This window comes from Mus musculus, chromosome 12, assembly GCF_000001635.26.
Source record: "Mus musculus strain C57BL/6J chromosome 12, GRCm38.p6 C57BL/6J".
NCBI classification, from domain to species: Eukaryota; Metazoa; Chordata; class Mammalia; order Rodentia; family Muridae; genus Mus; species Mus musculus.
In genome coordinates, this window is record NC_000078.6 from 98221965 (window position 1) to 98249922 (window position 27958).

The following is a 27958-nucleotide window of genomic DNA, read 5'->3' on the forward strand; positions in this document are numbered from 1 at the left end:
GTTTCTTTGTGAATGTGTTACCTCACTCAGGATGATGCCCTCCAGGTCCATCCATTTGGCTAGGAATTTCATAAATTCAGCCAGGTTTCTTACCCCACACTCCCTGAGGCAGACGTGCTAGCCCATGCCTGCGATCCCAGCACTCCCAGAGTAAAGGTGGGATACTCAGGAGTTCCTGGCCAATCTCCATTGTTAAATGAGGCTGCCTAGATTACATGAGGCTGTGGTTTTTTTTTTTTTTTTTTGTTGTTGTTGTTGTTTTTAAAAGTCAGGAGATAACAAGGCACCAGAGCAGGTGTCCATTCACACACAGATTCTTAGTAATTCTATAATACATGATACATAAGAATTGATGGCTTGTAATAGAACGCAAATATTTCATAAAATTTTAAAGATGTATCTTACTTATTAGTTGTGTTTCTGTAAGCTCACATGTGTGACTTTTCAAGGACAGAAGAAGGCACCATATCCTCTGTAGCTATTGTTACATGTAGTTGGAAGCTACCTGACAAAAGAGTACAGGAAACCAGTTCCACTCTTTGGGGAAAGCAGCGAGCACTCTTAACCACGGAGCCATCTCTCCAACCCTAACACAAATTTTGAAATCAAAATAAAAGTTAAACACATGTACTTACCAAAGATCCCTTTAGAGTGAAGGTAGCCAGCTGATGTGAGACATTATAATATGGCAGATATGGCCGTATACACATAGAATGTTGATGACTCTGAGGAGAAAGAGCCATGTGAGTTATCCAAACAATATGCAAGCTATTTTGTGGAGAAAGCATAAATAATCAATGCCTGAAAAGTAGCAGGAATGGCAAACATTTATAGCAAATACGAAGTTATTTCAGTTTATAAAAAATAAATTGCTAATATAACTTTAATGAATGTATACTGCGTGGGCCTAGACAAAGCTTAGAATAAGGAAATGACCTAAATGGTAACTTAAATGCATAGAAATAGATCCAAAGATCCATAACCATAAATAAAATAAATGTAACATGATATAAACATATACTGTTCTCATTTCTTCTCACGGATCTTTTTTAAAATTACATATAAAGTAATAACTTCACAGCATCCTATTATCTTTCTGTTGGAGGTGTGGCATGTACAATAAAATGGGAAAATTTACACACAAAAAAATGGCAAAAGAACAGCATTCTTTCATTGCCCCAGGATCCCATCAGTTTATATATGAGGTGGTCCTGAGGCAGGAAGGGATGTCTGGTAAATTTTGAAACCACTGCTGAGAGATGACTCTTTAAGCTGGAGCAGGAAGGTCATTAAAGGACCAGAAAGCAGCATCAGAGAGCACTCACTCAATGTCAAATAAAATGGCAGAGGAGGACACCAGACAGAAACATCATCACGAATTGTAGAAAACAAAGATCACAAGGCAAGAATAAACCAAACCATAACAAACTCACGCTCATTTAACAGTCCAACCAAAATGCCAGACAAGGCAAAGGAAAGCTAGACCCAACCATGTGCCAGTGAAAGAGGACATGCATTACAGGAAACGAAAACCAACAGGCTGAAGCAAGGGTGACAGGGGTGAGGGACCGAATACCAACAGAAACCACAGAAAAGTAGCAATGACAAATAATAAGAGAGAAAACTGATTTTAAAACAAAAGGAAAAATATAAACAGAAAGTTTAATGTCAGAAGTCAATACGTTAAAATACTAGAAATAAAAACAAAATCTGAAAATGCCCCAGGGAAAGGCGATCCTAAGGGGGTGAGGCAGGTGGAGAAACACCCTCTCAGAAGCAAAGGGGAGGGGAGACCAGGAAGGAAGGGGGCATCTTTTGGAATGTAAAGAAAATAATAATAATAATAATAATAATAATAATAATAATAATAATAATAATAATACAGAAAACAGAACAAGGGGAAAGAAGAAAGACAATTCTGCAGTAGTGGAGATTTTACTTGAGATTTTTCAGGCAGAACAGGAAATTAACAGAGACACTGATCTGAGAGACAACCACATGGAATTCCACAGGCAACAAAGCAGCTATTCTTCCAGGGCAGTTCTCAGTGTAGCCCACAGCGTGGCAATGACTGTAGTCCTCTCAGAGGGACACCAGGAAGTATGCTCTCCAATCATAATGGGACGAAATAAAGCATCAATAACAACAGTTGCGAAATTCACAGAAATACAAATATAAAAATACCTTGCCACAAAGCAATTGAGAAAGAAATCACAAGGACAATTAAAAACAAACCTTGTGATCAAAATATTAAAACAAAACCTAAAACAGATAAACTACACTAAAGTACCACATATAGAGGACGTGAAGGCTATCAATGCCTATATATTTTAAAGTGTTTCAAAAAAATAACCTGGCCTTCTACTTTAAGAAGCTAGACAGTTTTCAAAAGAGCAAACCTAAGCCATAGCACAAACAGGACGACAATAAATACTACTGTGAAATACTGAAATACAGAAAACAAACCAAACAGCACTTTCCCCTTAGAAAGCCAAACCTTCAGAAGATCAAGGAGGAGGAGGTATGACTCAGTAACTGAAGAGAATGGAAGAGGAGAACCCTGCCAGCCCTAAGCAACTAAAGCGGGATTACAGGAGAGGTTCCGTGCTCGACCACACAGATCAGAAAATCAAAATGATTGATACACAAAATTCCAAAGCTTCTGAAAAAGTTATAGCACCCGACTACACCTGTATACAGTCAGTAAAAGGACCCTTAAGCTAAAACTCTCCTGAAGGAAATAACAGACTGGGTTCAGCTCTCTGTCAAACGAAGGAAGAAGGAAGAATGATGCGACTGAATCGGCAGAGTGAAACACCTCAACTGACAACTGCGCCCACTCCTGACTCTGCGGAGTTCTTCACTCAGCACTGCTCCCCTTGTCCCCTTCCCAGGGCCCTCCCCGCACTGAGGCTGGACCTCACTCAGCACTGCTCCCCTTGTCCCCTTCCCAGGGCCCTCCCCGCACTGAGGCTGGACCTCGCTCGCCAGCTAGACATACACACAAATGGAGGAAGTGGACCAAACACCAAGCACCTCATTTAAGACTTAAAACTGTAACAATACCCCCACCCACCAAAAAAAAAAAAAAAAAAAACCAGCATCTACACTTCAAATCTGCATGACCTTGGATTAGTCAATGGTTTCCTATGTCTGATATACTAAGTGTGAAGAAGAAAAAAAAAAATACCGAATGTGAACTTCACACATATTTAGAGCTTTTTTACTTCAAAGAATGCCAAAGAAGGAAAGAGAGAAGTTGGGCATATTCTACAGCATTGGGAGGATGATCTAGCAGGATTATGAACCTAGGATCAGCCTGACCTACCCTATAATTATATGAGCAAATCTACAATAGCTGCCTGGCGTCGTAGTATCTACAACCCCGCTTTAAGCTCTGGGAGGACCACCCTACCAGCCACTGCCCTGGTACCCTTGGACCTGTGGATGAAAGACACACATATGTGCGTGTGCACACACACATAAGCTTATTTTTAATATGTATTTTAACTCAATGGCCAGGCACTTCTAAGACCCCAGAGGCTAACGTGCCCTTACCTTCACTCCCAGCTCAGGACCTCTAAATCTGCCCTCGGCTTAGCTGTGTTTCTATTCTCTCACCTGCTACCCCAGGCCCAGTCAGGGAAGCGGCCAATGGCCACTCCATCCGAGATATTACATGGCTAGTGGCTCTCTCTCTCCAAAACAATAGTTTATTTTCCTTCCCACTCCATTGTCTCCTACCCTGCTGGAGGGAACCTGGAAGTTCTGCCTCTTCTGCCCCGCCACTAACCCATAGCATCTTTATTGATCAATCAAGAACCAATTGGGGAACAGGAACAATTCACACGCAGCTTCCTGATCAAAGCATCAGTACCACTTCCTACATCTCACCTTTTTTGTCCAATTAAATAAACAAACAAACAAAAAAAAAAACTCTTTTCTCAGACATAAATTGAAAAAAACTATAACAATCACGTAAATTACAAAGTATGATATACAATTAACATCTAGTCCATCATAATTGTCAATTGATAAAGTACTCTACTATCATTTCTAACTTAAAGAGTTATAATTTTAGACTTTAGCTTGTAACATTACCTAAAAACTATGTCTTTTATTTTATTGCCTCTCTCTCAATATAAACAACTTGAGTTTGATTATGAGACTATAACTAATCTTTAACCACGTTAGAAATCTGAGAACAAATTAAATATTGTCTGAGTATATAGGAAATACCAACCTAGCTTTTAAAACTTAAACAATTACAGAGACAGCTGACTATCTGAATGGCCTTTAATGTTTTATAAAGTTGGATTATTTGTCTTTAGCCTTTTGGCCTAGAACCATCTAACGGACTTTTTATGAAGTAGGAAATATCAAGGACTGGCTTACTCTGTCTTGGCAGAGCTTAGTAGTCGACACAGAGCTTAGTAGTCAACTATCTTACCTCTGTTTGTCCTTTTTGGACAGAATATTGTCTATGAACTGCTTATGAAGCCTTATAAACTGCTGATAGCAAGGAAAATAATACCAGCAACTGACAGCTCTTCACATTAGTTACTGTTTAACTTGGCAGCCCCATTCCTAGTTACAAACACAAAGGAACTGACACATGTTCACCAGTTATCCCAATATACTGTAGAGAAAATACCATGTGTATTACATGGATGCATCACCTGTCAATTAAAAAAAAAATCTATGGCCTATAGAGAAGGGTAGAATAGAAGGTGGGACATCCGATAGATAGAAAGAATTGTGGGATAGAGCTAGGCAGGAGATCCTCCTAGGAAGGTGTGAGGAGACAGACACATGGTACCTGAGCACAGGTAACCAGCCACATGGCAGGATGTAGATTAGAATAAGTGAGATAATTTAAGTTATGATCTAATAAGAGAAAAGCCTTGCAAAGCCCAAGGTATTTATAAATATATTTTGAGTCTGAGTCTTATTTTGGGGCTGGTCAGAAGAGCCAGTCATTACTTTATACCAATATATCTTTAAAAAGAAAGATGTCTTAAAACAACAGAAGTAGCAAGGTAACCACCAGCCTTCTCCAACCTTTCTCCCAGGGAGGCAGTCATAAGACTCTTGGAGACATGCCTTCCTATGCCCAGAAGAACACAAGATCCTTCTGTTAAAGACAAAGTTCCTGGTGAAGTATGAGATGCCCACTAATTGAGTCTCAACAACGGACAATTACCATAGTTTCAATGATGATGGTGAGGTTTCCCAAGCCATCAGTCAGAGCAACATAACTTCCTCCTTTCTCTAGATGGCCCACTGTCTTCAGGTAATACCAGCCTGGTTGAGTAAACTGGGTTGTGTGAGCTACAGAAAAGAAGAAAAGGAAGTGAATGAGACAACGTTAAAAGAAAATAGCTGTCTACCAATTTCAGTCTGATTGATTCTAAGCAGCTAAAGTCTATTTTAAGAAAGTATTTCCCAAGTTTATGCTTCCATTTTAAATATTTCAACTGTAAAGTATATCTGCAGGAAGACTTTCTGAATGACTGGAGAAAATTAAGTGAACCTGGGAATACAAGCGTATTAATTATGCACTCCTTTTCCCAAAATGCAAAATAGAGTGACTCTTCCCACTCCTTGCCCACTCATCACTACTCAGTCCATCCTAACAGAACAAAGAAAATAATTAAATTTAAAAAAGCAAATAAATGTACCTCAGAACTACTTTATGGTCTCAAATTTATTTCTAAGTACATATGTATATATATTTCCCAACTTCCCAAAGTCACAAACTTAGAAGAGCGTTACTTCAGCAAAGTGAGTAGAAGAATTCCAACGACCAAGAGGCGATCCAGTCAACACAGAAGTCTTACTTAACTTTTCCACTATTTTGAAAAGGTACGTAAGGAATTTAGAGTAATGCCATGATTACAAATCTGAGAATAACACAAATCTATAGATGATAGTTATCAAAATATGGGCTTAAAACTGAACCAAGTGGTCTTAGATTTATCTTCGTTTGAAGAAATTGGATTTAATGAAAGACGGTATAATTTTGAAGCAAAATAATGTTAAATATCTTACTAAGATGTTAAAGAAAAAGTCTGCTATTGTTATTTAATCTTATTTATAGGGTTATTAGCTATTAATATGGTTATACTCCATGTGTATATACATGTGTGTATATACATATGTGTGTGTATATATATGATAGCCATAATCATATCATTTTCTAAAATGCATATGTTCAAATATTTAATACATTTGGGAACCAATTATTTCACATAATACATGTATTCTTTTTGATTAATCAACGACAAAATTAATCATTAATTTTTACTGGTAATAATTATACACTAACTTTAGTACAATCAATAAAATGGAACTGACACACTAAGCTGAATATAAGTATACTTATTCCATCACTATTTTCAAGATGTGGGATCACATACTTGAGTGATCCCCTCTGTCTCCATCACTGGACATCCGCAATCCCTGGGCTGTTGCCTTTCTTTCCCCTTACTCCCCCCCCCCTTTTTTTGGTTTCCCATGTAATCAGCATTTTTTTAATTAGGTATTTTCTTTATTTACATTTCAAATGTTATCCCCTTTCCTAGATTCCCCTCCAAAAATTCCCTATGTCCTCCTCCATACCCCTGCTCACCAACCCACCCACTCCAGCTTCCTGGCCCTGGCATTCCCCTATACTGGGGCATAGAACCTTCACAGGACCAAGGGCCTCTCTTCCCATTGATGACCAACTAGGCCATCCTCTGCTACATATGCAGCTGGAGCCATAAGTCCCACCATGTGTTTTCTTTGGTTGGTGGTTTAGTCCCTGGGAGCTCTGGGGGTACTGGTTAGTTCATATTGTTGTTCCTCATATGGGGCTGCAAACCCCTTCAGCTCCTTGGGTACTTTCTCTAGCTCCTTCATTGGGGACCCTGTGCTCCACATGGCTGTGAGCATCCACTTCTGTATTTGTCAGGCACTGGCAGAGCCTCTCAGGAGACAGCTATATCAGGCTCCTGTCAGCAAGCTCTTGTTGGCATCCACAATAGCGTCTGGGTTTGGTGGTTATTTATGGGGTGGATCCCTAGGCCAGGCAAACTCTGGATGATCATTCCTTCAGTCTCTGCTCTGAACTTTGTCTCTGTAACTCTTTCCATGGGTATTTTGATCCCCCTTCTAAGAAGGATCGAAGTAGCCACACTTTGTTCTTCCTTCATCTTGAGCTTCATGTGTTTTGCAAATTGTATCTTGGGTATTCTGAACTTCTGGGCTAATATTCACTTATCAGTGAGTGCATATCATGTGTGTTCTTTTGTGATTTGATACCTCACTTAGGATGATATCCTCCAGATCCATTCATTTGTCTAAGAATTTCATAAATTCATTGTTTTTAATAGCTGTGTAGTACTCTATTGTGTAAACATACCACATTTTCTGTATCCATTCCTCTGTTGAAGGACATTTGGGTTCTTTCTAGCTTCTGGTTATTATAAATAAGGCTGCTATGAACATAGTGGAGCATGTGTCCTTATTAGAAGTTGGAGCATCTTCTGTGTATATGCCCAGGAAAGGTATTGCTGGATCTTCTGGTAGTACTATGTCCAACTATCTGAGAAACCGCCAAACTGATTTCCACAGTGATTGTAGCAGTTTGCAATCCCACCAGCAATGGAGGAGTGTTCTTCTTTCTCCACATCCTCACCAGCACCTGCCGTCACCTGAATTTTTGATCTTAGCCATTCTGACTTTTGTGAGGTGGAATCTCAGGGTTGTTTTGATTTGCATTTCCCTGATGATTAAGGATGTTGAACATTTTTTCAGGTGCTTCTCTGCCATTCGGTATTCCTCAGGTGAGAATTCTTTGTTCAGTTCTGAGCCCCATTTTTTAATGGGGTTATTTGATTTTCTGAAGTCCACCTTCTTGAGTTCTTTATATATGTTGGATATTAGTCCCCTATCTGATTTAGGATAGGTAAAGATCCTTTCCCAATCTGTTGGTGGTCTTTTTGTCTTATTGACGGTGTCTTTTGCCTTGCAGAAACTTTGGAGTTTCATTAGGTCCCATTTGTCAATTCTCGATCTTACAGCACAAGCCATTGCTGTTCTGTTCAGGAATTTTTCCCCTGTGCCCATATCTTCAAGGCTTTTCCCCACTTTCTCCTCTATAAGTTTCAGTGTCTCTGGTTTTATGTGAAGTTCTTTGATCCATTTAGATTTCACCTTAGTACAAGGAGATAAGTATGGATCGATTCGCATTCTTCTACACGATAACAACCAGTTGTGCCAGCACCATTTGTTGAAAATGCTGTCTTTCTTCCACTGGATGGTTTTAGCTCCTTTGTCGAAGATCAAGTGACCATAGGTGTGTGGGTTCATTTCTGGGTCTCGAATTCTATTCATTGATCTAACCATCTGTCCCTGTACCAGTACCGTGCAGTTTTTATCACAATTGCTCTGTAGTACAGCTTGAGGTCAGGGATGGTGATTCCACTAGAGCTTCTTTTATTGTTGAGAATAGTTTTTGCTATCCTAGGTTTTTTGTTATTCCAGATGAATTTGCAAATTTCCCTTCCTAACTCTATGAAGAACTGGGTTGGAATTTTGATAGGAATTACACTGAATCTGTAGATTGCTTCTGGCAAGATAGTCATTTTTACTATTATTAATCCTGCCAATCCATGAGCATGGGAGATCTTTCCATCTTCTGAGATCTTCAATTTCTTCTTCAGAGACTTGAAGTTCCTATCATACAGATCTTTCACTTGCCTAGTTAGAGTCATGCCAAGGTATTTTATATTATTTCTGACTATTGTGAAGGGTGAAAGAAATTCCCTAATTTCTTTCTCAGCCTGTTTATCCTCTGTGTACAGAAAGGCCACTGATTTCAGTTAATTTTTTATACAGCTATTTCACTGAAGTTGTTTATCAGATTTAGGATTTCTCTGGTGGAATTTTTGGGGTCACTTATGTATACTATCATATCATGTGCAAATAGTGATATGTTGGTTTCTTCCTTTCCAATCTGTATACTTTTGATCTCCTTTTGTTGTCTAATTGCTCTGGCTAGGACTTCAAGTACTATATTGAATATGTAGGGAGAGAGTGGTCAGCCTTGTCTAGTCCCTGATTCCAGTGGGACTGCTTCAAGTTTCTCTCCATTTAGTTTGATGTTGGCTACTGATTTGCTATATATGGTATTTAGGTATGGGCCTTGAATTCCTGATCTTTCCAAGACTTTTATCATAAACAGTCTTACACCCCCTTTCTTAAGGACCTAGTCTTAGAATAATAAAGTACAAAATACAGAAAGCAATCAGGTTACCAAAAATAATAATATAAAACACTGGCAGAACTCCCTTAAAATAGTCACACTCTTTAAGCACAGATAGTTTGTACAACCTCCTTTGGTGCTTTCTGGTTTGTCTCTTTAAAAGAATTTATGGAGAAAGAGATAGAATCTAGACATCCATACCTGATACCCAGATAGGAGATGCTACGACATAATGTCCACTCCATGGCTCCTGGGCCGTCATCAACCCACTTCGTCCATAAGGCAACTCTTCATAGTAACTAGCCACCAAATTCCAAGCAATTGTGCTAAAACATTAGTTTGATTAAAAAAAAAAAAGGAAAGAAGGAAGGAAGGAAGGAAGGAAGGAAGGAAGGAAGGAAGGAAGGAAGGAAGGGAAGAAAGATGGAAAAAAGAAAGAAAGAAAGAAAGAACACCAACACTATGTATTAAAAACATAAATTATATCTAAAAGACTGAAGTAAAAGTATCCTTCATAATTATATATAAGCAAATGAAGATTAACTTAAGTACACCAAACAAAATATATGTTGCCATAGTTCACTCTGATTTTTAAAAATCCAGTTCATTGTTCATCCAAACGTTTTAATAATCAGAGAATTAAGTCTCTCTCTCTCTCTCTCTCTCTCTCTCTCTCTCTCTCTCTTTCTCTCTCTCTCTCTCTCTCCCCCCTGACAGCTCTCCAAATGCCTCAATTTCACACACAGAGTTAATGAACTTGACTTGGGACTGCTGCAGTTTTAAGATGGGAACTCCTGGAGTCAGACTGTCTGGGTTCACGTCAAGACTTTGCGAGCTAACTTCCCCTGACCCTGTTCCCTCACCTGTGGAAACAGGATGATGACTGTTTTGAATCAGTGGGTGACTGGGAGGATGAAACACATTGATGCAACTCTAGCCTCTGATTTCTGCTTCCACCGACATACTAACTAGCTGAGCTTGCTGGTCTGGCTTTAGGCCTCTTTTCAGCTGATAGACACTGATAAATTACACACATACTGAGCTCCAGGAGCAGAGTTGGGTCGGGGCCCTACAGCTTTCAAAAAATGCAGCCATAAGAACCTAAGTTTTTATATCTGGCTGTTTTCCCTTCAGCTGAAAACAAAGAGCACTCACCCAGAGATTTTCTCCTCCCTGAAGCAAATTTCCTCCCAATACATAAAGCTACTCTGGCACTCTTAGAAAATCTAACCCTTCTCATTACCTTATTGTAAAGTGAAAATAATAATGCTGATTAAACACACAGAGAGACACACAAGCAATGGACACCATAAAAGTTCTCCTGATCTGTGTCACACATGCATGGTATTCTTTATTCTGTACACTAGTGTTTCTGAAACTTGGGCATCATCAGAATCAGCATGAGCACTGAGCAGATGTACAAGTTCCAGGACCCTGGAAGTGTGAGCAGCTGCTTACACATCAGTATAGCAAGTACCGCAGGACTTCTTACAACAGTTAGGCAAAGTTAGGAAATACTTCTTTATGGGACAGAATATGGATGTCTGATTGTATCTGGATGTGGTACCCTGCCTCAGAACAAACAAACAAACACAAGGGAAAAGGTATGAAGTAAAAATATACTTAAAATGAGAGAAAAAAAATCATAACACCCTGTTAAATAAAAAGCAACTTACTCAACAGACCATATGCTAAGGTGTCAATCTCATATTTAAAAGTATATAAAAACAGGAGAATGTTTTAAGGACCATTGTTTCAAAATGGAAAGATTATGGACAGCTTTGTCTCACGCTTTGTACATATCTTCATTTTCTCAATTGTCTAAAATGAACATGCATTATCTTTTTTTTTTTTTTTTTTTTTTTCGAGACAGGGTTTCTCTGTATAGCCCTGGCTGTCCTGGAACTCACTCTATAGACCAGGCTGGCCTCGAACTCAGAAATCCACCTGCCTCTGCCTCCCGAGTGCTGGGATTAAAGGCGTGCACCACCACTGCCTTTTTTTTTTTTTTTTTTTTTTTTTTGCTTATTTATTTATTTTATGTGAGTGCACTGTAGCGGTCTTTCAGACACACCAGAAGAAGGTATTGGATCCCATTACAGATGGTTGTGAGCCACCATGTGGTTGCTGGGAATTGAATTCAGGATCTCTGGAAGAGTAGTCAGTGTTCTTAACCACTGAGCCATCTCTCCAGCCAAACAAGTCACCACAAAAGTGTGCACACTGGCTTGTTTTTATTAGACTCATAATTATAGGGCGAGTTTTGCATCTAATGACTCCTAAGCTGTCATCAAGGAATTTAGGGAGTACCCCTTTAATAACAGAAGGGACTCTGCTGTTCTTTGTTAACTTTCTTTTGTGAAGAGTTGGATAAAGTTAAAGGAGCCGGACAGACAGCGTGGAAGTTGGCACCAAGTAAAGGCTACAGCCCTGGTTTTTGTGTTTGTTTGTTTGATTTTTGGTTTTTGATTTTTGTTTTATTTTAAAGGTAGTTATGAAAGAAGGGTAGGTAACAATTCTACATTAAAAAAGACTCTGGGACCAAAACTGCTAAATGCAATGAATGCACAGAGATGTGCTATATCTTTCATCACAAATGACATTTTAAAAATATGAATAAAGAATGACAACTAGAAATATTTTATATGCTCATATTTATGAAAATGATATGAACATATGAGGAAATGGTATGAACATATTCTTACATTTTAGAGGCAAATATTAAAATATGATGGTATAATATGACAAAGTAACTTAAAATATATGTAAATTATCAAAACCATCATACTGCCTGAGTACACTGTACCCCAATAGACCCAACTTTACTTAATACACACTCTTCTCAAACATAGAAAAGGAGGTATAGATGCAACAAATATTAGACATATGTAGAGTAAGTCAATAAACCGTATGTTTGCAACAATTGAATCTAGGATTTAAAATTATAGTGATTCATTTTTTTCTCCTTACTGTGTTTTCTAAAATTCGTTATAATAAATGCCCCCAAAAGATTGAAAAATAACTTACGAGGTCATATTGCCATTGATGTAATTCTGGTTCAATATGCGACTCCAACAGCCTGCGCCAACATTACTGTTGATAGTGCTAAAATCTTCAGATGACCACAGCTTCTTCCCTGACATCTTTGCATTCCACACTGTGTAGGTTCCAGGATAGTGAGCTCTAAGAGAAAGGGTACAAGAGGAGAAAAGTCAGAAGCCCCACACTTCCGTGAAGTAGGTGGGTGAACTCAAATACAGCTCTTCGCCCAGGTTTGCTGGAAGAAGAAGAAGGAGAAGAAGAAGAAGAAAATGAAATATCAAGTGGCTTTCCCACTGTTCCATCTAAAGGCACTCTACAAACGACAGCAACTAGTCACAACAGCAGAAGCCTGCAACCACACAAATAAAATAAGACTATTCTGAAACCCACAAATGGATGCATGTGTAGTCACTGGTGAAGGTCAACAAGGCCACTTAAAGTGGAAAATAAGGTTAAAAAAAAAAAAAAAGATTCAGCCTTTCCAGGGGAAGCTAGGGAGCTTTGGAAGGGAGGGAGACAGCCAGGAGGTCAAACAAGATGAGTCTGGCCATGCTCTCTGTGAAGAAGCAACCTCTCCTCCATCTCTGTCCTCTTGAGACAGAAATCTGGACATTTACTTCAAGACAAAGCATTAAAACAAATCCAAAAGTCCCCATAGGTATTAGTGTATCATTAATTTTTGTGTGGGAAGAATGAACTGCATTGAGAAAATTGGAGGTACTGTCTCAAAGCAGCAGTGGTCCTCAGTCATGGGGTGTTAGCCCTGAACAGGCTAGGTAGCAATATCTAGGCACTGTCAAGACATCAAAAGTGCAGTGACTGAGAATCTGTCCCAGAAAATCAACTCCTTTCATTCTAGCATGTAAACAGAGTCAATCAGGAGAGGTCTACATATATGCTGATTGTCACAAGAATAAAATACTGCTCTAATGACAATGGTAGACTCTTGACTAAGTGAATCAAAATACTAAGATAGTAAATATAAATTAGAAACTAGATGGCAATACAATAAGAGTACATTCACTAGCTTCAGGAGTAAGAATATAAACTTTCCAGTTTAATCATTCACAAGCAGTTTGAGAATAAAAGAGACTTGTTCTATCACAATTCTAACATCTGTATTTTCTTGGAGTAGTGTAACATCAGAAGAATGACTGTGAAGACCTTTGAATCAGTATCTGTCAATCACGATAGGGAGTTGTTTGTATCGGTAAACGCAGATGATGAGTGTCAGGGAGAAGTGGACACAGCAGAGAGCACCACCAGAAGCACTGGGAAACAGTGATGCTCCATCAGGAATGTGCTGAGTACTCCAAACAGCGGAGACAGGCACCACTGCAGGTCACCAGCACAGGCCCCGAGAGCATCCTAGCTCCTTCTAGGGCTAAGAAATTAATGAACTTAACTTATTCCGCCAAACTCGAAAAATCAAATTGCTAATCATCGAATTACTAATGACTGCAAACCTAAAATTCTAAGCTATTTTTACATTTAATTCTTATACCCTTAACTTTGTACTGTGACCAGAGTGTCCATTTTGGCACTTCAGTCAGATATTAGCTGTTAATATATTAAAATCAGGATATTTTTAGGTGGCTTTCAGAAAATAGTATGTCTGATATGCCTGTTGTTTGTTTGTTTCTTTGTTTTCTGAGACTAGATCTTATTCTGTTGCACAAGCTAGCCTAAAACATACTCTGTAATACCAGGCTGTCTTCACACTCAAGAGACCCCCTCACCTCAGCCTCCTGAGTGTTCGAATAAACCGTGATACCTGGCTTGTCTGATGTATCTGATGAAGGTGCACACATATCTATATGTTTTAAAGGAAGAAAATTCTAGAAATATTTGCTATGCGATCACTGATTTTTCAGAAGGTCGTAATAGAAGTAAATTTTAACTCTGTCTTTATAAGGACTCACATCTCCCAAAATATTTCTACATTCTGAAATTTTATAATCTGAACTCTTTCTCTTACCATAAGTATACCTCATATACTTCTACTTGAGCTTTGATTACATATTTTAGATTATTTAATTCAATCTGGTATATCCAGATCATCACTCAACATTTAATCAATATAAAAGCAGTAAAGGCTGGCTTTTGGTTTTGAAAATTAACTTACAAAACCCAGTCTGTATTTCACACTTCTGACACACCTAAGTTAGACTAGCCACATTTGCAGACACAGACCCGCGGGACTGATGGCGACTGTGTAAGTCAGTGCAGGCCTAGGGCCTTAACAAGTTCAGCAGCAGGTACCAAACAATCTCTGTGGAGATGGCGGAGGGTTATATGAGAATAAGATGCCAGAAGCAGAATCCAAACTAAATCAGACGGCTGCATTTACACTGAGGGGAAGTACACAGAGGCACTAGGGACACTAGGGACAGGAGGGCCCAGCAGAAATCCCAGGAGGTACACTGACAGCATAAGCAAACTGTGCAGCTACAGTGCACGCCTCGGGCAATGTGAACGGCTCCAGGAGGTATGCATTGCCTACAGCAGCAGGGGCCAAGTAATGACTATCTCAGAAGACCAAAGCCTAGAAAATCCAAATGACCATGGAGAAAGGGTGTAAAAGTTCACACATAGAAACCTGAAATAGTCACAAAATTGCTCAGTTGGGACAAGCATTTGTACTCGCTGGCTTCATCAAGTCAACACAAACTAGAGTTCCCCGAAGGGAGGAAACCTTAATTGAGAAAATACTTCCATGAGAGCTGGCTCTAAGTCATCTTAATTAGTGAATGATCAGGGGAAAGCTCAGCCCATCTTGAGCTGCGCCAGGCCCTGCCAGGTGCTCCTGGGTTTTCTTTTTTTTTTTTCCTTCTGGCTGCAAAACATCAACTTTTTTTTTAGATATTTTCTTTATTTACATTTCAAATGCTATCTCAAATGTTCCCTATACCCTCCCTCCACCCTACTCCCCTACCCACCCACTCCCACTTCTTGGCCTTGGCATTCCCCTGTACTGGGGCATATAAAGTTTGCAAGACCAGGGGGCCTCTCTTCCCAATGATGGCCGAGTAGGCCATCTTCTGCTACATATGCAGTTAGAGACACGAGCTCTGGGGGGTACTGGTTAGTTCATATTGTTGTTCCACCTATAGGGTTGCAGACCCCTTCAGCTCCTTGGGTACTTTCTCTAGCTCCTCCATTGGGAGCCCTGTGTTCCATCCAATAGAAAAGCCTCGAAGATATGGCCACAGGGGAAAAATTCCTAAACAGAACAGCAATGGCTTGTGTTGTAAGATCAAGAATTGACAAATGGGACCTCGTGAAACTGCAAAGCTTCTGTAAGGCAAAGGACACTGTCAATAAGACAAAAAGGCCACCAACAGATTGGGAAAAGATTTTTACCTATCCTAAATCAGATAGGGGACTAATATCCAATATATATAAAGAACTGAAGAAGGTGGACTCCAGAAAATCAAATAACCCCATTAAAAATGGGGTACAGAGCTAAAGGTGAAAGAATTCTCACCTGAGGAATACCGAATAGCAGAGAAGCACCTGAAAAAATGTTCAACATCCTTAATCATCAGGGAAATGCAAATCAAAACAACCCTGAGATTCCACCTCACACCAGTCAGAATGGCTAAGAAAAAAAACTCAGGTAACAGCAGATGTGGGTGAGGATGTGGAGAAAGAGGAACACTCCTCCATTGTTGGTGGGATTGCAAGCTTGTACAACCACTCTGGGAGTCAGTCTGGCGATTCCTCAGAAAATTGGACATAGTACTACCGGAAAATCCAGCAATACCTCTCCTGGGCATATACCCAGAAGATGTTCCAACTGGTAATAAGGACACATGCTCCACTATGTTCATAGCAGCCTTATTTATAATAGCCAGAAGCTGGAAAGAACCCAGATGCCCCTCAACAGAGGAATGGATACAGAAAATGTGGTACATTTACACAATGGAGTACTACTCAGATATTAAAAACAATGAATTTATCAAATTCTTGGGCAAATGGATGTATCTGGAGGATATCATCCTGAGTGAGGTAACCCACTTACAAAAGAAGTCACTTGATATGCACTCACTGATAAGTGGATATTAGCCCAGAAACTTAGAATACCCAACATACAATTTGCAAAACACAAGAAAATCAAGAAGGAAGACCAATGTGTGGATACTTCATTCCTCCTTAGAATAGGGAACAAAATACCTATGGAAGGAGTTACAGAGACAAAATTTGGAGCTAAGACGAAAGGATGGACCATCCTGAGACTACCCCACCCGGGGATTCATCCCATAATCAGCCACCAAACCCAGACACTATTGCATATGCCAGCAAGATTTCGCTGAAAGGACCCTGATATAGCTGACTTGTGTGAGGTTATGCCAGTGCCTGGCAAATACAGAAGTGGATACTTCTGGGTTTTCTAAGAAGGCAGGCTGAGCAAGCCGGCTAAGCTGCACCCCTCTGTGGCCTCTGCATGAGCAGGGCCTCCCGGTTCCAGTCATTTGAGTTCCTGTCCTGACTTCCTTCTGGAAAAACAAGCCAAATAAACCCTTTCCTCCCAACTTGGTTTTTGGTCACGGTCATGGTATTTTCTTTTTTCTTCTTTTAGCGATTTATTTATTTATTATATGTAAGTACACTGAAGCTGTCTTCAGACACTCCAGAAGAGGGCATCAGATCTCATTATGGATGGTTATGAGCCACCATGTAGTTGCTGGGATTTGAACTTAGGACCTTCAGAAGAGCAGGCAGTGCTCTTAACCGCTGAGCCATCTCTCCAGTCTGGTCATGGTGTTTTCATCACAGCAACAGAAACCTGACTAGCGTTCTAGGTCATTCTGACCTAGGGAGGACTGTCTGTAGTGTAGCGTGTCATCATGAAGACCATAAACAGATAGATGTAGTGACTCAAGCCTGGAGTCATCACAGCCTGGCCTGAAGTCAGAAGGATTATTTGAGATCAGCCTTGGACCAGAGAAAAGAACAAAGAAGAAAACCCCCAATAAAGGTCTTTCCTTCTTATCTGGAATTTGTCAGTGACAAACCGAAATCAACATCCTACGGGGCCAACAATGCATTTATCCAAACAGCTTGTTGAAATCTTGAGATCTGCTTGTTTCTGCCTTCAGAATACTGGGGCTAAAGGTGTGCATCATTTCATAAACTAGAACAAGTAAATGTATATCCGTGATCCAAAAGGCTGGCAGTTCAAAGTGCATCCAAAGTTCGGAGAGGACATTAAAGCGAACTGTTTCCCTTGTTTACTGATGGTGCTCATGTCTGACTGATTTGCAAACTTTAAAGACAGAACATCCTTTTCCAGGATCGTTTTTCTTTTCTGCTTTGTTTCCCTTCTTGGTATATTTCTAAGTGCTCAGGAGAGGGAAATGATGAAAAAAGCCATCTTACTCATCTCAAATAGGCAAACTGCTTGCTGGAGTTAGAGGTCAGATTAGTAGTTACAAGTCAGGTTGGATACCTTTCTACAATTAGTGTGACTGAGACCTTTACAGTTTCCCTGGTGACAGGTCCATATGGATGTTCCGCCTGTGGTAATTCATGAGCTACAGGTCTATGACTTAGATCCAAACCACCAAAAAGAGTAATGGCCTAGCATGAGGAATACCAACCCCAAATGTGGTTTGAGTCTCATCACCACTGTTTAAAAAATAAACAACAACAAAGAGAACAGCATATGAGCTTAAAGCAGGTTCCCAGTTTCAGCAGGACTGAAATTCTTGGCTTGTTATGTTTTTTTATTTACATGGGAGAGCTGACCTGTATATGCAGGAATGTTTACAAACAGTTTTGACATCTACCCACAAGATATTAAGAGCATGACTTTTATCTAGCTAAGATATTTACAAATATCTCCAGACAATGCCAAATGTTTCCTAGGAGATAAAATTATCCCCGGCTGAAACAACCAGTATCAAACTATAAACCAGAACCACTGTGAACAGCAGAAACAAAAACAAGTCTGGTTAAAAATAACTCCTTAAACAAGAACCAAAAAGGCAAACACCATAGCAGAATCATGATATAGATCATTCAATAACAGAAAATATCTGTAACATGGAGAACACAAGCACCGGTTATACCATAAATGGTAAATACGGGGCGGGCGGGAGAGATAGTTCGGTGGTTACCAGAGCTGCGGCTCCTATCAGGGGGCTGCAAATCCAGTTGCCAAACACACACAGCACACAACTCACAAACTCTTAACTCCAGCTCCAGAGGGTTCAAGGCCCTCCAAGGGCACATATTACATGAGACATATAAACACACACACACACCACAAATATCTAAAAAGAAAAGAAATACAATGATTTTTTTTTTCAGAGCAGTATTCGAAAGCAAAATCTAATTCATGCGAGAAATGTATCTAAAATAAAATGACCTTGAAAATAAAAGAATTAATTAAAAGTAATAAATAATTAGAAATGAAAGCAAGATTCTCTCAATCATATATAAAGCAAAATTCAGCTTAAGAAATACCGAATGAGTCACGGGATGGCATTCTCTATCACCAATAGTCACAAAGCACAGAGATAAAACCTCAGCTATGTACAAGTAACTGGGCAGCAAGGCTCACAGACAAAACTGGAGGACTGAAGGACGGACGGAAGAGGGAATATGCAAGGCAGCTCTGCACAGATCACCCGAACAATGCAATTACAAGTGGATTTACATACTGAGCCCAATCTGTCCCCTAGTAGATAATATAGCCTAAGGCAGAAAACAATCCTCTAGGAAAAAAATTTAAATAATACATTTACCATTATATAACTTAATGTGAGCAAAAGAAACTATACACTAAAGTAATGGCTCAGAGGGAAAATACTTGTGCCAGAATACCATATGAGCAATGAGTAATCAAACAGCAAATGTTCTTTCTCCTGAAGTATAATAGAAGTATCCTCCAACTCAATAGCGTTCCTAGCCAAATCATTCAAGAATACTTTTGCTTCCCTCAGACCTGAGCTACTTACGCACACACACTCTAGTGAAAGGCAAAATCTTCCATTTTATTGTGTGAAGTGCTTAAACATAAATTTATAATTACACTTTCTTTTGCAAAAAAAAAAGCCCAAGACAAATTTAATCACATAAATTTTTCCAGAAAAATAGGGTAGACATATGTTAAATGAAACATAATACAATTTGTAAAATCTAAACTAAGAAAATCTCACAGAACAAACAACCCCAGTTTCTGCAGTTAGCTAAAAGGACAAAAAATAAATAAAAAATAAAAAATCAGATGCTAAAAGGACTGAGTTACAAATCAATTGGAAGAGACTGAATTACCATCCAATACATTAATATATACATTAATATTAAATGGACTCAGATCCAAGCAATTAAAACTATAAAACAATAAGCAATAATTGATAATATCAAGAAACAATTACACGTTTAGTTATAATAATGGTATTATTTACGATAAACGGGAAAAGAATCTACATCATTGGAGAGACATGATAAAATCTACACAGAAGACATACAGCACAAAGTCTAAGTCTCTTCCAGAACACGGACAAGATGGGAAAAGCAGAGGCTAGACACGGGAATGAAGAATGGCCACAGGTTCTTACTGTCAGAGGCGGAGTGAGCAGAACTCACTCATTGTCCGGCTTACTTCTGTGTACACGGAAAACCCTTGCAGTGGGAATAGAGTGCACTGGTAGAGCACTCGCCCTAGCATGGACGCAGCCCTGGCCTTGACCCCCAGCACTGAAGATGAAAGACAAAATTAACGTACTAAAAAAATAAAATAAAATCCAAGATTTTTCATTTAGAAATAAAGTATATGAAGAGATTAAGCCATCCCCTAACTGATTTTAAAAAATCAAATTTCATACGCAGGTAGGCTTCAAAGGCTTATATGCTGTCATGATACATAGAACACCTGTCTACTTTTCAAAAACAAATTGCTGAACACAATTCAGGACAAAGTTAGGACCCAGAGAGCTGTAAGGCAGAAATGGATTAAGAAATAGAGGCCAAAGTCTAAGAGTTAAAATACTAAGGATACAATAAAATAGCTAAAGTCAGTGCATATAATTGTCTGCACAGGAACAGAGTCACAGGAAAACTCAGTTAGGTACTAATTTCATTGCCTTGGTAACTTCTAAAATTAAATATCTGCATTTAAATCTAAATAAATCCCTGTTTTATTACTCTAAACATTAACTGATTTATTTAAAAAGTCACCAATGCATTGAATTGTCACAGAGCCCCAAATACACATCTCAAAGAGAAAGGAATGAACTGTGAGCAATCAACGTCTTACCGAGTAAATACTGCCATAGGAGTGTAATCCAGGGGCAGAGAGGGCAAGAAGAAATGCACAGTTAACACCAGGGTAAAGAAACCACAAACTGTTGGTGGTCAAAGTAAATCGCACCTTACCCTATAACATCAACCACCTTCCAGAGTTCCTGGTCCAGCAGCAAGGAAGAGGAAATCGGCTCCCAGAGATTATCGCTCGCTATGATTCTCACTCGCTGGAGACCTTGATAATCCAGCATTTTTCTTAATTCCTTGGGAGACATAAACAGGACACAGCAAAGGTTACAAGTGAGCCTTTAGCTACTGGAATATGACCAAAATAGCCAGCGTATCTTTCAGAATTCTACATTCTAACGATAATATCCGCACTGCTTCTCAGAGGACTGGGTGTCCGGCATAATGCAGTGGAGGCATCTATCTTCCTCCTGAGTTTAAAATTATGCTAAACAACAGAAGTATGGAGTTGGAGGGGATGGGCGTACATGAAACTTATCAAAGAGTATTATGTAGAAATAATGGTTATTTTTTCCCTCTGTATGTTTTCTGTATGTTCTTTTTAACATTCTAAGTTTTCTGAAATGAAATTTGCAACAAATGTACTTTTAAAGAAGCAAAAAAATCCTGTAATTGGATCCATGATGTACTTTACAATAGATTTTTTTAAACTTATGATATTGTATGCTATACTAGGTTAAGAAACATAATGACAGATAAAGTGACAGGTGGAAACCATCTCCCAAGGACTTCAAAACGTCAATAGGATGGAGAACCCCTTACCCTATACTAGAAATCAAATTTTGTGTTTTATTACTCAAGTTTTTTTCTTATTCTTGCAGAAAAAAAAAACTTAGTCAATCTTGCATTCATTTGTCACTGTCAATGCTTCTAGTCTTTATGAACTTACTCTTAAAGATTCATCAGGAATTTTGTACATATTTTTAAATACAGTGGATGCACACAGTCTGTAAGCTGTGATTTATGAATCAGTTTCTATCTCACAGTCAGAGTGATTACAGCAGAGTTTTACGACAGCTCAAACGTCATCGAGCACCCCTTCTCTCCCCAAAACCACACCCACCCATCCACAAAACCACACCCACCCATCCACAAAACCACACCCACCCATCCACAAAACCACACCCACTTATCTATCTACAGGTAAAGAAGGCTCGACGGTCTGAGAGGCCCAGAGATTCACACGTCCACCTCTGTCTAAAACTCTCAGATACTGCAAGGGGGGTTCCAGACACCATAATTACAAATTACCCTGAAACCAAAGTCAATCTTAAACATAACTACATAACTACACAGCAAAAGCAATCCCAAAATAAGTGATGCACTTGACAGGAGACATAAAGAACTGGTATTATATATACTTCAGTGTGAAGAACAAACCCTTCCTCTCTCCAGAAGCCATTTCGCCACACACCAGGGACTAAGTATTCGTTAAAGTCACATGAACTGAGTACCTTAGTCATTCCTAATGATTTCACTCTGCAATAGAAATTTCAGCAGATCACAGAACCCAATAAACCCTCCTGCTCTAAAAATAGAAAGCATAAATTACATGTTTCTATATCCTGAGACATTTAGGAAAACTCAAGGTCAGAAGAAAGATAAATGAAGTCTGACGACTCAAAAACACCGATAGTGAATCTCAGAGCAGCAATCCAATCACTAACTTAAAAGAAAATGAAAGCCAAATGTTAACTCTAATGTTCCCCCAAATAAAACAAACCCCATTATCACAAGCACTATGCGAGGCAGGCACTAACTGGGGCTTCTGTTCCTGCCTCTGTCTGACTCATAAAGCTCATAGCCTCCCACTAATAATCTTGTGCACCCACTGTGCCACCTCCCACACCCAACCCAGCCTCCAACTCTGTGAACAAGAACTCCTAGAAAGACGCAGTAGATTGATCAGAACTTCAGTTATGGGAGAGGCTGGAATGTGCCAGGTCCAGAGCCTAAGTATAATTCATAGGCTACCTTTGGTCCTCTAACCCTCCACGGCTAACAGGAAAAGCATCTGGGGATGCAGGACTTAACTATTTTCTAGTTTCTACCAGCCAACAAGCCCAAAGTGTCATTAGACCACGTCTGATGCCTACAGTGATCTTTCTGCTTTGTTGTGCAGTTGATCTTTCTGCTTTGCTGTGACCACCTACTTAATGTTTCTACTAATGCATTTGACAAGTGTCTTGATTTATAACTTTCTTTGTTCTGTTACTATGGAACATCATCAATCTGCTTCTACACTGAATATGAAATTTGGAGCAAGATAAATCTGTTCCTAGACCAGTCATTTGCATTTGTCTCCAGAACAACTACCTCTTAACCTTTGCCACTGCGCTGACATCATCTTTTACCATCCTACTCCATGCCTGCAGCCTGGCAGTGACACTGAGCCACCTCACTGTGGTTGCCATGGATCTGCTCAAAACAATACCCTACCTCCTTCTAACACATATTTGTTAAAATACACCTGATTTGTTAAAATATATATACATACACACGTGACAAGACAAATAGCGATAAAAAATAAACTAGAAAACAACAGCTAAATCTGAGAAGTAAAACTACTGGGTTTTTCCAATGACAGGAATCAAAACTTTCACTTTTCTGTTTCTTAAAACTGACGACAAGAGCACCAGAGGGACTTGAAGGTGTTAAAATGCCCTGAGAAAAGCAGTGCAGGATACCTGTTCAGTAATTTCACACAGAACTACGTTATAGAACATCTTCTGTCCTAGTTACCTATAACTGCCAACCTGGCACAGCCGACAGTCACCCGAGAGTCTCACTTGAGGGATCTCCCTATGGCCATGTCTGTGGGGGTTACCTTGACGGCTAACTAATACAGGAAGGCCCAATCCCTAACGGCAGCACCATCCCTCCACAGACGGTCCTGGGCCGTATGAGAAAGGTAGCAATCAGGAACCCGAGAGTGAGCCAAGGACCAGCATTTCTCCCAAGTTTCTGCTCCATGCTCCTTAAATTGGCATTTGGCTCGATAATGACAAACTTAGAAACATAAGCCAGATAAGTCCTTTCCTTCCCAAAATTGCTTTTTGGTCAGAATATTTTATAACAGGCAAAAATGTAACTAGAACACACTCCAACAATGTCATAAGTATTTCAAAAATATCAGAAATATGATAACGAATAAAGTTAAATTTCTTAAGTCTTTAAAATCCAAAATAATCCAATGGTTCTAATGTCTATCAGAATTCTAAAACTAAGGTCGTGCACATACACATGTACTCATCAGTGCATATACACGCTAGCTTGTTGGGGTCAGGTCGCTCTCTACAGCACTGACTGCACTCTGGAGACCAGGCTGGCCTCAAAACCTCAGAATCCCAGCTCTGCCTCCCAGGGACTAGAATTAAAGGTGTGTAGAACTATGCCTACCTAATGCTTTCTTTTTTTTTTTTTTTCTTTTGATGCTGAAGATAGAACTAGTAAGCATGAATTCCACTGTTAGCCAAACCCTACCCTACTCCAAAAAAGAAAAAAACATTCAACCCAACTCTTCAGATATAGGCCATTCAGGACCTATGAAGAATTACATACATATTCTTCAATATCAGGAGCATAGACATATTTTATGTCACATCTAGCAAATTCTAGCAAATTAACTATGCTGTCAAAAAATAAGATTTCTAATCTAACTGTTCTCCAAATTTCTTTGTATGAAAGCATAAGCAAAGAGAGATTTGTTTCACAGACCTTTATATAGTTGGCGTCAAACGGCCTTTCATTCCAAATCTGCAAAACAAAAATTCAAAATGTCTGAAATGAAAGTTTTCAAACGTAAGATGAACTGAATCATTAAAGCACTACATTTCATTTATCTGATGAGCTAGTTTCCAAACTTTAAAAACTGCTGTCATAGAATTTATACTTTTGTAAAGCAAAATAACTTTTAACACTTTCAAGTTTTTAAAAAGTATTTAGGGAATACTTTTCAAAAAGTCATGTATGGGGCTGGAGAGACAATCCAACATGAAGAGCACTCGGTGCTCTCTCGAGGGCCAGTCATTCCCTGCACACTGTAGTGGCCAACGTCATCTCTAACTTCAGTTCCAGGCGATCCAGGGCCCTCTTCTGGCCTCCGTGGACAGCAGGCATATATGTGGTGCACATACAGATACACAGCCAAATACTCATATATATAAAAACTATTTTTTCAAAGAAAGGCATTTATTCCAGAGATTAATATGCATTCATGCAATAAATATTAGAATTATAATGTGTACAAATCCTACACTGGACATTTGGAGAACAAACAGGTATGAGAACCACTTAAATAATTCTAATATATAGACACAGTAAAAAGCAAGTTCTTTACCAGGGAATGGTTAGAAGGAGTTTGTTTATGCAGAGGAACGGAATGATCTGCAAGAACACAAGAGCAGGCTCTTGGTGAGGAAGTGAGAAGGAAGCACACTTTGTTCTCTTCGATTCAGAATCCTGAGGGGGTGGTTTCTGTGGTGAAAGGGAACCTCGGGGCCTCCAGTCCTGTAGTCTACAGAGGAGCCTAAGTCTAGGTGTGATAAAGATCTTATCTAAAGAACGCCTCCCCACTGCATGTGACTAACCAGAGACTAAAATGAGACAGATTATCATCATTCACAGGAAATAGTTTGTGAACATGTACCATATCAGAAATCTAAGAGATCCATCTGCATTTAATCACATTAGTTAAATGGACCAACATTTAAAAATAAAAAGTTCCCAGATAAAAACAGTCAGTTATATTGTGGAAAAGTAGAGGAAAGCAAAACACCCATGGAAGGAGCTACAGAGACAAAGTTTGGAGCTGAGACGAAAGGATGAACCATCTAGAGACTGCCATACCCGGGGATCCATCCCATAATCAGCCACCAAATGCAGACACTATTGCATATGCCAGCAAGATTTTGCTGAAAGGACCCAGATATAGCTGTCTCTTGTGAGGCTATGCCGGGGCCTAGCAAACACAGAAGTGGATGCTCACAGTCAGCTATTGGATAGATCACAGGGCCCCCAATGGAGGAGCTAGAGAAAGTACCCATGGAGCTGAAGGGGTCTGCAATCCTATAGATGGAACAACAATATGAACTAACCAGTACCCTCAGAGCTCATGTCTCTAGTTGCATATGTAGCAAAAGATGGCCTAGTCTGCCATCATTGGAAAGAGAGGCCCATTGGTCTTGCAAACTTTATATGCCTCAGTACAGGGGAATGCCAGGGCCAAGAAGTGGGAGTGGGGGGGAGGAGGGGGGGACTTTTGGGATAGCATTGGAAATGTAAATGAAGAAAATACCTAATTAAAGAAAAGAAAAAAAAGGAGAGAAAAGCAGTAAGTCTTGACTGCCTGCCTGTGGCCATGGCTCATCCTCATGTCTTAATGTTCCTCTGAGAGGATTAGGGATCTGCAGCAGTGTCCATCTCTCACTGACAAGAGCTCACATCGCTGTTGTAACACAACAGCCACTGTCCTACCACACAGTAGATACTCAGGACAGGCTCGCTGATAATTTATATTTTGAGTGCATAAAAACTTCAAATCAATACTGAATGGCTGAGAAGCACCTGAAAAAATGTTCAACATCCTTAATCATCAGGGAAATGCAAATCAAAACAACCCTGAGATTCCACTTCACTCCAGTCAGAATGGCTAAGATCAAAAATTCATGTGACAGCAGATGCTGGCGAGGATGTGGAGAAAGAGGAACACTCCTCCATTGTTGGTGGGATTGCAAGCTTGTACAACCACTCTGGAAATCAGTCTGGCAGTTCCTCAGAAAATTGGACATAGTACTACCGGAGGATCCCGCAATACCTCTCCTGGGCATATATCCAGAAGATGTCCCAACCGGTAAGAAGGACACATGCTCCACTATGTTCATAGCAGCCTTATTTATAATAGCCAGAAGCTGGAAAGAACCCAGATGCCCCTCAACAGAGGAATGGATACAGAAAATGTGGTACATTTACACAATGGAGTACTACTCAGCTATTAAAAAGAATGAATTTATGAAATTCCTAGGCAAATGGATGGACCTGGAGGGCATCATCCTGAGTGAGGTAACCCAATCACAAAGGAACTCGCACAATATGTACTCACTGATAAGTGGATATTAGCCCAGAAACTTAGGATACCCAAGATATAAGATACAATTTGCAAAACGCATGAAATTCAAGAAGAACGAAGACCAAAGTGTGGACACTTTGCCCCTTCTTAGAAATGGGAACAAAACACCCATGGAAGGAGTTACAGAGACAAAATTTGGAGCTGTGACGAAAGGATGGACCATCTAGTGATTGCCATATGCAGGGATCCATCCCATAATCAGCTTCCAAACGCTGACACCATTGCATACACTAGCAAGATTTTGCTGAAAGGACCCAGATATAGCTGTCTCTTGTGAGACTATGCCGGGGCCTAGCAAACACAGAAGTGGATGCTCACAGTCAGCTATTGGATGGATCACAGGGCCCCCAATGGAGGAGCTAGAGAAATTACCCAAGGAGCTAAAGGGATCTGCAACCCTATAGGTGGAACAACAATATGAACTAACCAGTACCCCGGAGCTCTTGTCTCTAGCTGCATATGTATCAAAAGATGGCCTAGTCGGCCATCACTGGAAAGAGAGGCCCATTGGACTTGCAAACTTTATATGCCCTAGTACAGGGGAACCCCAGGGCCAAAAAGGGGGAGTGGGTGGGTAGGGGATTGGGGGGGGGTATGGGGGACTTTTGGGATAGCATTGGAAATGTAAACGAGGAAAATACCTAATTTTAAAAAAAATGTAAAAAAATAAAAAGCCACTTCAGGCTTAAAAAAAAAAAAAAACTTCAAATCAATTTCAGTCAACGATGCATTAAACCGCAAATATTTATGGAGACCCACTCTGAGTATGTGTGAAACTTTTGGGGTACAGTTTGAAGTATGTGGCTAGCCTCCAGGAGTCAAAATCAATAAAGCTGCAATATAATGCTTTAAACTTTTTAACATATTAAAAGATGTTAAATAACAGTTTAGGAAAGAAGGAGGCAGATTTCCAGCAGCCTGCAAACTCTTGTTCATCACCTGTATTTTCAATTTATTTAATTCCTAGTCAGTGTGGTTGAGAGGAAGCCCAAGTTTTAGATCATTGCCTCAAAACAAAACAAAACCCCCCAAAACGCCATGTTGCCTTTTTTTTAGGGAATGCATAAATGGTCCTTGTCATTTGGAGAAACAGAAAGCTGAGCTCATAGATCAACCATGAGTAGAACCAAGCCAAATCACCTATGATGGAGTCGAAACCAAAAAAAAAAAAAAAAAGGCTTAGTCCTTCCTCCTACCTAGTGCTTGCTGCTGTGGCTCTTTGATGACTAATCCTTTTGTGTCATGAGACTGACTTGTTA

At 39.6% G+C, this 27958-nt stretch overlaps 1 protein-coding gene across 4 annotated transcripts in view; it reads right to left on the reverse strand.

The window, feature by feature from the left end:
- The window catches only part of Galc (galactosylceramidase), a 57173-nt gene that overhangs the window by 19678 nt on the left and 9537 nt on the right, over nucleotides 1–27958 (reverse strand). For all 4 annotated transcript variants that reach the window (XM_030246561.1, XM_017314960.2, NM_008079.4 and 1 more), the window contains 6 exons: nucleotides 24290–24328; nucleotides 20678–20808; nucleotides 12278–12433; nucleotides 9452–9576; nucleotides 5204–5331; nucleotides 636–725 (listed from right to left, as the gene is read on the reverse strand). In XM_030246561.1, the coding sequence (XP_030102421.1) occupies nucleotides 636–725; nucleotides 5204–5331; nucleotides 9452–9576; nucleotides 12278–12433; nucleotides 20678–20808; nucleotides 24290–24328 (669 nt within the window). The remainder of the gene's footprint in view (nucleotides 1–635; nucleotides 726–5203; nucleotides 5332–9451; nucleotides 9577–12277; nucleotides 12434–20677; nucleotides 20809–24289; nucleotides 24329–27958) is intronic.